Source organism: Paramormyrops kingsleyae, chromosome 18 (genome assembly GCF_048594095.1).
Source record: "Paramormyrops kingsleyae isolate MSU_618 chromosome 18, PKINGS_0.4, whole genome shotgun sequence".
NCBI classification, from domain to species: domain Eukaryota; kingdom Metazoa; phylum Chordata; class Actinopteri; order Osteoglossiformes; family Mormyridae; genus Paramormyrops; species Paramormyrops kingsleyae.
Genome location: NC_132814.1, coordinates 16,104,534 through 16,118,494, shown reverse-complemented (window position 1 = coordinate 16,118,494; position 13,961 = coordinate 16,104,534). Strand labels below are relative to the sequence as shown.

At 48.9% G+C, this 13,961-nt stretch overlaps 1 protein-coding gene across 6 annotated transcripts in view; it reads left to right on the top strand.

The window, feature by feature from the left end:
* Nucleotides 1-13,961, top strand: part of LOC111846268 (glutamate receptor ionotropic, kainate 4-like) — a 217,078-nt gene that overhangs the window by 154,678 nt on the left and 48,439 nt on the right. For all 6 annotated transcript variants that reach the window (XM_023816305.2, XM_023816307.2, XM_023816304.2 and 3 more), the window contains 2 exons: nt 2,472-2,650; nt 9,590-9,643. In XM_023816305.2, coding sequence (XP_023672073.1) covers nt 2,472-2,650; nt 9,590-9,643 — 233 coding nt within the window. The remainder of the gene's footprint in view (nt 1-2,471; nt 2,651-9,589; nt 9,644-13,961) is intronic.

The window sequence follows — 13,961 nt, the reverse complement described above, 5'->3', positions numbered from 1 at the left end:
TAATCACATTGGCACACAACAACCTAATAGAGCACAGCCACTTCATGAATATTTTCCAGCCCTGTGATGCAGGGGGGTTGTGGGAACGGTGGGGGGGAGCATGGCAGAGGCAGCACACTGCGAGAACGACCATTAATCTCTCGTGGCGTTTCGATTGGCCCTGCAGCTGCAGGGAGCCAGCGCGCTGCCACCCGGGGGCACGAGGCGGGACTCACAGGCTGAAGCGGCGGGAACCGGAGTCATGCGGAGTGGGGTCAACAGGGGGAGCGCGCTTCACCTTCCTGACCACCGGGGGCACCATGGCAGCAGTGGACCTGGTGTCTGACTCAGCATCCGGGGGCCCCCGCCAATTGAAAGCACATTCCTACCCCTTTCGCCCACCTGCTCTCCCACTTTAACTCTGCACAGATCAATTATGGGATGTGTTTATTTAACACGGCACCGTGTTTGGAAATGTCACGGGTAATCCGTAATTAAGGTCAACAAAGAACAGGGGATCTTGCTCGGCCAAGTAAAGGGATCGAAAAGATCCAGAAAACACGCGGCGTTCGGAAGCAGCAGTTTGGGGGTGTGATTACGAACCCGCTCTTCAGTGACGGGGAGCGAGAGAGCTGCAGTAGGCGGATTTTGGATTACTCTGATCCGCGGTCGGGTGACTGCCCAACGGTCCCGCCAGGAGGGCGCCATGTTGCCCGGCGATGAGGTTTACTGCGCTGTCTTGGGGTCGCAGCGTGTGGCATCCGTGTCCCGCATGATCGCCCGCCGCAGCTGCATTCGCTGCCACTGGCAAGTCATTTGTATGCAGCCCCTTGCCTGTCACACCCCGGGCTCAGCTGCGGCTCAGTCGCGCAGAAATGCAAGCTTAACCATCATCCTCTAAAAAGGCCAGTGGGGGCGGAGTCTTGTGCCCTGTCTGGTTTTGGCTTCTTTCACAAATATTGATTATCTGAAACACTATTAAAATATACTTGCATTAATTAAAGCAGTAAATACATGGCAGTAATTAAATGTAGACTCCAAAGTGTTGATACTCATTAAAAACAATACTGATTTATCGCTTATTATCTGGAAACAAAAACTGAATTTGGCCAGTTTTTGCGGCATCAAGAAGGCGTGAGTATACCGATGGCCTTGTGGTCACATGGCGTTTAGGCTGGAGTAAAGTCTTGGGCCCAAGCAGAAGGATTTGGACTGAGATCACGAGGCAGCTACTGACTCGAGGCAGGGTAAGAGGCCCAAAGATTCAAGGATTCAAAAGCTTTATTGGTATTTGTACAAGTTCAAGTACAATGAAATATTTGCTTGCATACCTCCCTGTAGACTGTAAACAACAAATAATAAATAACAATAACAAAATGGTCTATGACCAGGTCTAGGGCCTGGCTCGCAATTTCAATTCTAGTTCACCCCAAAGGTGGACCAGTCAAGTTCTTCCACACCAAACTCACCCAACCATGTCTTTATGGGCCTTGCTTTGCACCCTCGGACACAGTCAGTCAGGAACAGAAAAGGGCTTTCCCCAAATTGTTCCCACAAAGTTGGAAGCATAAAATTGTCCAAAATATCTTGGTATTGTCAGGCCTTCATGTCCAATATCACTGCTGACCTCTCTAATACTCTCCTGGACGAATGGGCAGAAATTCCCTCAGACACACTGTAGCAGTGGCAGTGGTTATCAGGCCGGTTGCGTCTGCGCAGTTATGCGTTTCCAAGTGTCCCGTGTGGCCGGCAGCTGCAAGCGGCATGGCTCTTCCTGGTCGCCAGCTGGGACACAGGGGTGCTGGTAGCGGGCGAATGCAGCGAGCGGGCAGGTAAGGCAGCATCCAGCAGAACGGCACTGCGGCGTGCTGCCCGCGGGGTACACCACCCATCCCCCCCACACTTGTTCCCTCCCTGCCTTCTTGTTTACAGTGTGCTGAATGGCTGCGTATTAGAGATTAGAGGCAGGGAGACTCTGTCATTTCTCCTCTACGGCTCTCCTTGCGGCTCCAGACTGCCGAGAGGGAAACACTTTTTTCTTTCTTCAGAAGCTGAGCTGGCTGGGGCCGACGTGATATAGCCTTCCCCCACCCCCCCCCCCATCCCCATTGCTTTCAGATCCTCGGGTTCTACACCAGCACCATTTCATTCTGCCTTCTGGCTTGGGGGGGGGGTGGTTTTCGTTGGAGCGGACTAACAGCAGTCTGATTTCTCAGATGATTTATTGAAAATGATTTGTATATGTGTGTGACTGTGAGAGTCTGTGCGTGTTTGACTCAGACTCTGCTTGGTGCTTCAAGAGCTTAGGAGACCCAACTGACTACTACTGACAATGTAGTGGCATTAGAGATGTCGGTCCTTTGGGGATGGAAGAGTGGTCTCTCAATGGGCTCTTTGTACCACATGTGCTCAGACTTTCTGGTAGTACACAGCACTGCTCAGATTGCTAGGAGACTGTGCTCACCATTCTACTCTGTCTCATCACATCCCAGGCCTGCTGAACCTTGAGAGACTCTTGCGTCAGTTCCTCATCTCTAAGGAGACGCTCTCAGTGCGCATGCTGGACGATAGCCAGGACCCCACGCCACTCCTTAAGGAAATCCGTGATGACAAGGCTGCCACCATCATTGTGGATGCCAACCTTACCATGTCCCACATCATCCTGGAGAAAGTGAGTGCCAATGTGATGTATCACTGTACCCCAGCCCACCCCTTTGATGTCATGGACTGTCCCCTGTGATGTCATAGACTGTCCCCTGTGATGTCATAGACTGTCCTCATGATATCATCATGTCATGCAGCATCCAAGAGAATGAGACTGTCCTCATGATGTCACCATGTCACCCAGCATCCAAGAGAGTGAGACTGTACCCATGATGTCATCATATTGCCCAGCATCCACGAGAGAGTGAAACTGTCCTCATCCTGTCATCATGTCACCTAGCATCAAGGAAAGTGAGACAGTGCCCATGATGTCATCGAGTATCATAACATTGGTGTTTTCATATCATGTAACATTCAGGAGGGAATGAGACTGTCATGATGTCAAGATGTCACACAATGTCCAAGATAATTGTGTACCCCCCCCCCCCCCCATTGTTTTGCAGTAGGTGAGTCCATTATCTTGGCCAATATACAAAATTCATGATATTATCAATGGTAATCAGTAAACAATTGCACAGTAAGGTTCATTTTCTGGTTTCACGCTAAATGAACTAGAAACCGTTAATTTTTAGCAGTGCCTCGGCCGTGAAAATGTGAGAAAAGACATTTTCAATCAGCAGAGCTACTTGTACCTCAGATTTAACAAGATTGTTTTGCTTTTTTGAATTGGTAAGTGGTCCTTCTTCTTAAACAGTACAGCTAATGATGTTCCTGTTACCCAGAATTCCTCATTCATTAGCAGCTTAAGCTTCACCAAAATCATGCTGTAGGTACAGCCTTAAATATAACACTCAGTCAATGTGAAAAGATTTCAGGATGGGATGAACGTAGCAGCCAGGCCGCCTGCAACATATCTCGGGTTGTATCGACCATGTCGCGTCAGCTACATCCTGCGCCAGAGCACGCTTGCTAATAATCTTCATTACGGAGATCAAACAGGAAGCTCAATCACGACCCAGTATCCCGAAGCCATGTGAACTCCCAAACACGATGATTAAGGGCCATTAACCTAAATCCTCTTAGCAGTTTTTATTTTAAATAAATGTGCAAAACATGGAGTAAATAGGATTGTCATACTAACATGCGCGTGGCGTCGGCAGCCCTCTCGCCTAATCCTTTTCAGATTGTTGTGCAGTGATTATGTGATGTCGTACATCGACGAGTTAATATTTTAGGGTGTTATTATCTGTGGTTTCTCTGGAAGAGGGATAGTAACATCTGTCGGTGAGGTGGTGTTTGATTGGGGTGGGGTCAGGCGCCGTGTTCGTTCTTTACCTTCGCGGCCCAGGATACTCCCCAGACCACGACCCCCCAGGCATTCAGCCTGATGTATCCCTTTCCAAACCCGACTCCTGTTTGGTTTTTCTTGCGTTTTGTTCCTCTTTTGTCTCTGTTGCTCTCCATCCTTTCGTTAAATCCGCTTGCAGTCCTCCAAGGCGCCGTTTTTTTTCCTCTCCTCTCCACGTCACGCAGATCTGCACGTCACACCCACATTAACAGCGTACATTTTTGCAAAGGGGGGTCAGACAATCTCTGGCGCAGTTGTGGGTTGGGGACCTTGCTCAGTAACCTAATGGATTTTGGGGATTTGACCCGGCAACCTTCCAATCACAGGTATGGAATCCTAACATGTTGAACCACACACCACCCCTAAGTACATTCACCTTGGGGCGGAAATGTAGTTTCATCGATTTAAGTTAGGAGCAGGTCATGGTTGAACGGGGGCGGTGTTCCTGGCAGCTCCGTGGGATTGTTGCCGTGGAGATAAACCTTCTGCAGCCCTCCGCCCTGGCCGCGATTCTCAATGCGGCAGAGGCCGGATGCTCGGTTTGAACTGGAGGAAGCCCCCACCAGTCAGGTCATGCTGTAGGCTTTCGCACGCTGACCAGAGGCCTCGCAAGATTAAAACCGAAGGTGATGTGACTCACCGCCGAACGGCACTTGATGGCCAGCAGGACGCTACCTTAATTAAAACCCGGTGAAATAAATCTCTGTCGTTATAGGGATTCGCAGATTTATGGGAGTCGCGGGATTAGGGGGGGGTTAGAGTTTTCAGCTGGGGAAGCGCCGTCTAACCGGGCCGAGGGGAAGGGTTTGAAGACTCGAGATCTGCGATGTGGCAGGTGAAACAGAGAAACCTTTGTTCATACCATGCTGGCTAAACCGTGGTTGAGATGTCAAGGGTTTGAAAGCAGGGGTGGGGGCTGCATCTACATCTTCCTTTGCCTGCAAATGTTCTCCACCTCCCTAGGAAGCCCCCAGTCCCCCCCCCCCCCCCCCCATTCTTATCATCCGTCAGCCAATGGAGCACTTTATTATTCTTGGGGAGGAACTCTTGACTCGCAGCCGTTGTGGCCCGGTTAGGGGGCTGGGCTGGGGTGGGCTGGAACTGTCACGCTCCAAGGCGCGACCCCGCTGACCTGGAGCTGTAACTGCGGCTTTGAAAGTCAAGCCGAGTCAAGTCAAGTGGGCTTTACTGTAATGCCATCCATACATGCTGCAATGTCTATGTATGTGAGACAGCAGGAGCGTATCAAGGTCGGACAAATATACTGGTTAAAAATCAACTATAAATACAAAAGAAAAAATAAGTTAAAGACATCGGTGCCAGTTTCCGGGTGGGGGGAGAATTCTCGGTGGTTTGGCTTTCATTAGATTTTTAGGTCATGCAAACTCATCTCAGCTGTTACCATCACAAAAATTAATGTTTAAATTTTTAACTATCGGTAAAGAGTCTATGGTATGTCTAAGTAGAGTGTCTGCATATTATGAGCCTGTCCAGAAATGGTCCCATTAATTTTCGAAATCGTTCCGGTTGTCCTCCTGCCTCCAGGGTGCGCCGTCTCCCCCAATAGGACCATTCGGCGGCGACCTGTCACTGCGAGTTTTTCACAGAGGGCTGATGTGAAATTCGGGAGACTCACTTGTTAATTCTGATTATTGGTGAAGAGGGGTGATGTAATCTCGGGGAGGCGTGTGTGTCATGAATGCCACCTGTGAACAGGTGCGGCTTCCCTGCGTATACTTTCTGTTGCTGATGCTGATCTCCCTCTTTCTGATCCCTGCTCAGCCATCCTCTCTACACCGTCCTTTTTGCTCTTTTTTATCTGCACTGTTTTGTTTTGCCGATAGATTCTGACAGCAGTCGCCGGCATCCCCATCACGCTGTGGTTGGCATGGCAACATGCTGGGGGAAGAGACCTCACTGCCATTGCCCTGCCATCCCTGCACCCCCCCACCGCCGCCAACTACCCCTCCTGGCCTAAAGCAAAGTGCCTCACACACCTTCTAAAAAATCCCACACAATACAGCAGGCCCACCCATAAGATGGGAGAAAGAGGAAGCCTTTCAGTGACCCAGACACTAGGGGGCGCCCATGAGCATGGATAATGGTAACTTTGATTTGGAGAAAGGAGTAGAATTCGGTAGTATTTTTCCTTGTCTCATTCCTCCCTCACTCCCTTTGCTCTTCTTCAGCCAGGCCCGTCAGAGTGGCCTGCCGGCCGGTCGTTACCCCTTGCTGTCAGGTGTTACCCGGAGAACCAGCTTGAGTCATAACATCCAATTACCTGCTCGGCACGATGACGTGCAACTCGCAACAACGAAAACATCAAAGCAACAGCACACCCGTCAGAATCATGCTGCGTGGAAGTTCATGTCCACTGCTGAAAGAGTACTGGGCCAACTGGGAGCCCGCAAACTGGGGTTTTAGCGGCTGTAGTGTAAAGCACCTGTCAGAAACACATTTAGCTATCATCTGGGACGGCTTGAAAAGCTGTAGTTTTGTTACCCTGGTGCCAAATCTCTGTGATAATAAAAGTATATAACAAAATTCAATAGGATCCGTTTTATTTGTGAAGATAACAGACTGTTGGCACCAGAACCCAGAACTGATTCAATACTAGATTCCTCAAGCTGGAACAATTGGACCTTTCTAGGAATTTGCTTCTGTGGGAAATGTTTTGGTGTCCCCAGATCTGAAGAATATCCTTCGTTGTTTCTTTTGTTAGTAACTCTCAATGTACTGTTCCAGAACACTTGCCAGTGTCCTTTTTTCGGACTCTGGAGGACGTGCAGGAGCACAGATTAAAAGAACAGCCCATGTTGGTGAGGAAGCTCTCTGGTGGCTCGTTCTTCATGCAGAGCTTTGATATGTCACCTCCAACCCTGGCAGGAAAGAAGTCTGGAACAGTGTAGCATTCTTGAAGGCATAAAGCAACAGATGACTGGAAACTGAAGTGCTATTGAATTGACTGTCATTACCTCTGAGGACAAATTCGTCCTTCTTGTAATATTTACCGACCACAGTGCATGACTGTCACACAGCAGTTCGTCGGTATTCTCCTGAAGGTCATAAATCCTCTTGGTGTCCCAGGGTGTTCTTTAGCCCCCAAAATAGTGTGTTCTGATTAGGGTTGCAAAGGGAAGGACAACTTCCAGAAACTTTCCAGGAACTTTCCAATCCATGGGAAGTTAAAGATGGGGAATTTTGGAAACATTATAAGAAATTATTGGGAATATATGGGAATTAATGGGAAAACTGCCAGAATTTTGCAGCTGTAGTTCTGATTCATTTTCATTAAAATCAGACCCTGAGTTAAGGTTTTGCCCCCTCCTGCCGCCCATTTCATAAATCTCTAGTGACTCTTAGTGAGCTCACAAGGTTTTTTGATTTTGGATCTTTTAAATTCTGAAGAAAGCGGCCAGTGCCTTTGTCTAACCAGTGTGATGTCATCATAGTGTGCCTTACTGTGCGCCTGTTATTTAGAGGCGAGGTTGGGGGGGGGGGGGTGCCCCCCTGCTCAGAATCCTGCCCCTTGTGTCTTTCTTCAAGCTGTCTTTTTGTGGAAACGGGGGGAATCGATCCTCTTCACTGGGTGCCGTGCTTACCACTTCAATGAATGGATGGGGGCATTATTAAGTTTAATTGATGCAGGTATCGATCGCGAGGCAGCCAGACAAACGCCCAGCGACACTGAGAGTCGGGGAGGGGGGGGTGGGGGGGGGTGGCAGCAGCATTATGGCTGTGTACACTGCTGAATGTGTGTTCGTTTTAGTATCACTCCCCATCTGTCAGGGTGGGAGTGAAATAGAAAGATTTGCACCTGGTGGGGGGAGCGGCAGTAACACTCTCACCATTTTGTACCTTTAGCGATGTTTATGGCCGACCTGTAGGAGGAGCTATAACCAACGCCCATTAACAACACACTAAAAACCCATGTACCTCAGCAGACAGGTGGCATCCATTTCAGCTCCTGCTTCTGTCGCTCTCGAAACCTTATGAGGAGACTGATCATCAGGCCAGTGATGGCTGGTGTCAGCTCCCTGGGGGCTCCAGACTGAAGACATGAAATGAAAAGAAATTGTGCTTTATTTGCCATTTGCACAAGTACAGATCCATCAGAATGCTTCGTCTCACGTATCCCATCTTCAAAACAAAGGTTGGGGTCCGAGCTCAAGGTCAGGCTATTGGAGAATTTCGGGGGGGCTGGAGTATTTGGGGTGGGGGAGGGGGGGTAAGAGCCGTGCTGAAGGCCCTGATGGACATTGCCGAGGATGGGATTCAAACCAACAACCTTCCAGACACAGGCAAGGAGGAATGCCCCCCCACATCACTGCCACGTGTAAATGTATACTATTGAACTGCGACTTATCATATATCCTCTCTGTATGCCGTTTACAGCACAGTTATCCGTTGACTTACATCCTATCGAGTTATGCTCAATCTCATATACGTCTGAGGGCCATAGTGAGTAATAAAACTCTGATGGGGAGATTCCTGAAAGTGGACGTAGTAGAACGTTAGCAGGTGTATCTATCGCTTAGTGTAACAGGTGCAGTTGAATGGGCAGCGCTGCCGGCTGTATAATGACCCACTGTCATATCTACCTGTAATACAGTATGTATACAGTAATGTGTATGTGATGGACAGCTACACTAAGCAGAGAGGTACAGCACCTGCACTGTGCTACTTCGTTACATACAAACAAACTTACTGTACTGTACAAGAAAATATTTTGCCACAACTTCAGGCAGCGTTGTTGTCTTTTGATTTCATAGTACAATTTGTGCCTTATTTTTCATGAAATTTAAATGCGATCTCTTTTCATTTTAAAGTGTCATGATATTATATTTACATTATTATTTGGTATAGAGTACTGTGTCTATGTTAGAGTACTGTATTTAATTAATACCTTGCCTGTCCCCCTATAACTATCGAGATACGCCCATATTGACTTGTGTCCATTGGTCTTGATCCCGAATGTGGACGCAAGTCAAGGGATACCTGTATATGCGGTGATATGCAGGCTTGCCCTGGTTGCCATGGTGATGGAGCAGCTGATGCGTTCTGTTCACCATTTTCGGCCATAATTGAAAGGTTGGTGAACGACTCACCAAAGGTTGCCTGGATGCAGCCGCCGATTCGATCGCTCACGTCAGCACGGACGCGAACACGCTAAGAAAAAAATAAGTCTGTACTTAAGCCATCCATCATGGAGACGTTTATGATGCTATCAGTCATTCACGAGCCATAATCAGAAGCCCTAAAGCAGGAAATGGTGCCTTTCATGGCTTTTTAAATGTGTGTTATGTTTTTTGAAGAATGCTGGTTCATTACGAGTTGTTATGAAAAGCCCTTATTATGAAAGCAACATATTCGCCTGTCTGTGGCTGTATTTATGTGAAGATATATAAAAAGAATCCTTCCAAAGGCTTGTAATGCTTTTCTAATTTGTTTATGTATTTTGACATTTCATGGTCTATTGACTCCATCACTTACTTGCCCTGCTATTTGGGGTGTAAAATGCGTGTAAATGTGGCATCAGATTGAAGGTCATGGTCTTGTAATCGACCCTATAGGGCTCAGCCATGTGATTGGTGGAAACTGAAGACAAACTGGCCAATAATCTCACAGCCACCCCCTCCCCTCTGTCTTCCCTCTCAGGCCTCTGACTTGGGGATGCTCACGATCTACTATACCTACATCTTCACGTCGCTGGTAAGGCCTGCGCTGAACAAACAGAGGGACTTGTTATGTTAAGTATAAACTGGTCCTTGGATTACTGAGGGGGGGGGGGGGGTGAATATTATATCCTTTTGTTAAATAGAACTGTTTTATTTCAGTGTTGGGGGGTATCGATGTGCTTTGAGCTCCTATCGGAGAGATGAGTTCATATGCCGATTTCCCACTGGCTGTTCATCGGTGTGGCTTTGCACTTGGATAATCAGACCTGTTCCTTCTCCTTCCTGTGCCATGTGTTCTGTACCAACTGGGGTGTAGCGGGAAGGAGGGCAGGTCGGGGGAGGCATGATCCAGCAGCCTTGGTACCGATGCTATACCACGGTGAAAAATGCAGGCCCTGGTCCGACGTGGACCAGCACAATTCCTAAACCTGTTTATCTTCCATCCACAGGAGTTGGAATAGAATCTTTCCATAAGCTGTTTTCGGCCTATTTGACTCATATTGCCTTATTTCCAATAAGTTCTGGAACCAGTACCACTTGAAGTCCGTGTGGCATTTTGGGGGCGGGGCAGTATTACCGGCTCCCTGTCCAGTTGTACGTTGCTTTGTGGATGATTGATTGATTGATTAATTAATCAGTTGATTGGCTGTCATTGTGTGGCATGATGGCTTTCACATGCTCCTGGCTGATGCCTGGCTTGGGATGGGAGAGCTTTTCCTTTCCTCGCAAACACCGACGACCACATTCTCATACCTCTCCTTGTACTGCTGACTGGTTTACAGATATATACACGACATGTGACCATTCGTTCTTAATCATCGTTAAACTGACTTGCCCTTTGCCCTTTGCCGTTACATTCCGAGGTCCATAGTAAATAGAATACACTGATCGAGAGATACCTGAACGTGGACGTAGTATTCAGTTAGCAGGTGTATCTATCGCTTAGTGTAACCGGTGCAGAAGAATGGGCAGCGCTGCCGGCTGTATAATGACCCACTGTCATATCTAACTTGTAAACATGTGTTTAATTGCCATGTTCGTACAAACCAACTGTGACAAAGGTAGGGGCCGTCCGGGATAGGTACCGGGACACAGGCTGCCAATCGGAGCCCTTCAAGTGTCTTGGAGTACAAGTCCAGACTCTACGCATTTCTCTTCCTACTTAGGCCCCTCCCCTTCTCGGAAGAAGGGGACCGCCCCTTTAACCAGTGGCCTCTCGCTGAGGTCGTTACAAGGTCACCCAGTGTCCCAACCTCCTCCTCCCGTCTGCTTCGTGTCTCCTGAGGTCGCTCCGTGATATGAAAGCTTCCAACTGAAACGATCCATATTCCCGTCCAGATCATGCGCATCAGGGTGACGGTGTTCCGGCTGTTCCCCGAAGCGGGGAACTTCGCTTCATTAAAAGCTGTGTGAAAAGGGAAAGGTGCCGTTTTATTTTTTGCCCCTGTAATTATTTCATGGTGTTATTACCTCTAAAATGATGCATGGGTAGTGGCCACTTGTTAAAACTCTGCACTGTGACAAAAAGCTCCAGTGGAACAAGGGCTGACTCTTGGATCTATGCAGGGTCCCCCACCCAGGTGCGAGCAAAGCTTTAAATCCACCCTCCCATGCATATTTTTCATCTGTAAATCAATAATTGTGGATTAGGTTTAATGTAATGTGATGCTGCTTATTCATTGGATTCTGTAGTTGTGCACATCGTAACGCTTTTACAGTGACGGTAACTACAGCTGTCTGCTCTGGACTTTTTAATCAGTTTTATTCCACTTGATTTAATTTTATTCAACCTGTTTTTTTTTTAATTAAACAGTAATAAGTGAATAATTCTACGGACAGAGGAATGAAATTCTGCCACAGTCCCATAAATCCGCAGGCAGGTACAGTTTCATCCAGCTGTAAGTGTGTATAAGCATTAGTCTCAGTTGGGACTTGGGACCGGGGACTGGGAACTTGGGACTGGGAACTTGGGACTGGGGACTTGGGAAACGGGGGGGTGGGGGGGGGTGTAAGAGTCCCGAAAATAGCCCCCCTCTATCACATCTTGTCTAAAGAGAGAGGGGTGGGGGCTTTCGATTGGGACTTGGGGTCCTTCTTGTAAGGATAATGAACATGGCAGTGATCAATGACTGCCCCATTAACTCAGTGGGTTGCCGTCACAAATTGGAAATCTGGTGGACATGGTGTCATTTGCCACTCCACCCCCCCCCCCCACCCACCCTCCTTCGGCCCTCCTTCCCGCAGTGAATCGTTTGCTGCTCGTTTCAGGCTCTCCTTGAAAGTAAGTGGTTTCTTGTCACTCTCCGGAATAACTGCACCCCCACAAATTATATTTACACTTCCAAAGCGGCGTACAAGTCTGGCAACGGCGCATCACAAACATGCATGCTGTCAAGGAGTCAACTGGGCATGAGTATGGCTAGGTTGAGCTTCCAGTGAATGTCCAGTTACAAGTGTAATACAACCAGTATTGGAGCAACAGCCACAAAACAACATCCAACAAAGCAAGAACCTGGTAAGACAACTCAGTGGCCAGAAAGTGCAGCATTTAGAACGTTCTGGGAGCATGGAGTGGTTTTAGGCTAGTAGAGGTGCAGTTGGGTCTCGAAGGCAGAGAGGGAGTCTGATGACCAGACGTGGTTTGGCAACTCATTCCACCATGGAGGAAACACACATAAGAAATGTTTGGCACCAGACCCCCGGGATAGACCAGCCATCCAGGCCCCCAGAATAGTTCAGCCATCAGCCTCTTCTGGAGTGGAAACCTCAAAAACAGCCACGATTGTGGAATCGGGCTGGATGCACATTTCACGTTTTCAGTCTGCATTCCATCCTTCATCCAGTTGACTGGTTCTCCGGATCTGGGCTCCCCGTCTGGCGCCGCCAGCGCTCAGCGTCTCTCCACTTTGTGCCGTCGCAACGGATCCGTCACAGATGGACAGCCCGAGTTGTCTACCAGAATCCCAGATATCTTTCTTCCGGAACCCCTGTCAATGTGCCGAGGATTCGCCGTCCTCCTCAGATGTCGGCACGTATGTTTTTGCCGACATTGACCGAGACGGTTAGCGCACTGGTTCACGGGGGAAGGGAAGTGTCTGTCAAATGGTTCTTGCCTGCACCTGCCTTCCCCTCAGCCCCGTTAAACGTACCTTAAACGCCGATTTAGATTTTGGTCTTAGCTGCAGATGAGTTGACAGGTAACGGCACAGAGAGAAGCTCGAACTAGACCCTTCTTAACCCACCTTCCCCCAGGTGGGCGGGCATCGCAGTCAAGCGTCTGCTGACATCCGTGGATGGGCAGAGGAGAGAAGGGCATGCTCCCCCGCTCGTCACCTGTGCCGACGTGGTGGCGTGTTCGGCATCTTGACCTTCCGTGCTTTCTCTCTCTCTCTGTCTCGCTCTCTCTCGCTCACAGCCTTGCCAAATCCCGGTTAAGAAAGCCACAGGAGAACTGACTCCTTACGTGGGCTGAGCTTCTCCTGAGGCGGCTTCTGAGCTGAAGGGCCTCCCCTTGACACGGGCTGTGCCTGTCGATGATGGTGGGACTCGATAGGAGGATTTGGCTGGAGGTCACCTGACCGCACGCCTCAGCTAATTAGATTTTCAGTGGGATGATAACCCCTGTTTTTGCAATCTGGGTGCTGGGGAGCAAAGTTGGCACCCCCCTCCCGACAAGTACCCAGCCGGGGACCCTCCTAGTTCTCTGACGCAATTTGAACCCTGGTGCCCACCCAACATACCCAAATGCCCACTTCAGGCTGGTGTCCTGTTAACTCCACTGGCAGAGGCGCCATTGGGGGGGGGGGGGGGGGCGGTAACATCAGGACAATTCCAAGGGCCGCTGAGTGACAGGGGCCCTAACAAGTTTTGAACATAATTGAATTGTTCAGGGTTGGGGGCCCAATATGACATGTTTTTACGGGACCCAAAATCTCTGGCAGCACCCCTGGCCACTGACCCTCACCCCTACCAACATGAAAATTCTGGACCTGGCTGCCAGATTAGTTCTGGTGCCGACACTGCTGGGGAGGCCCCTAAACTGAGCTCACAGACACTCTCTGAGCTCCTGATCCTCGGTTACTCACCATACACCACACAGAGAGTCAGCATCCACTTAAACCCAGCAGAAAGACATTAAGTTTTTATTTGAAAATCCTGTCATGGACGAATCCGTCACATGCTGAGGCACAGCGGCAGTGAAATTGTACCTTGTGCTTCTCTCGCACGAAGTTCTACTTGCCGCATCAAGCGAGTCAGGTAACGCATCGCCGCAAAGTGATTCCATTGTTTTAATTCCTCTTTTCTAATTAGGTCTGCTGTCAGGACAAGCTGAATGCATCGTTGACTGATAC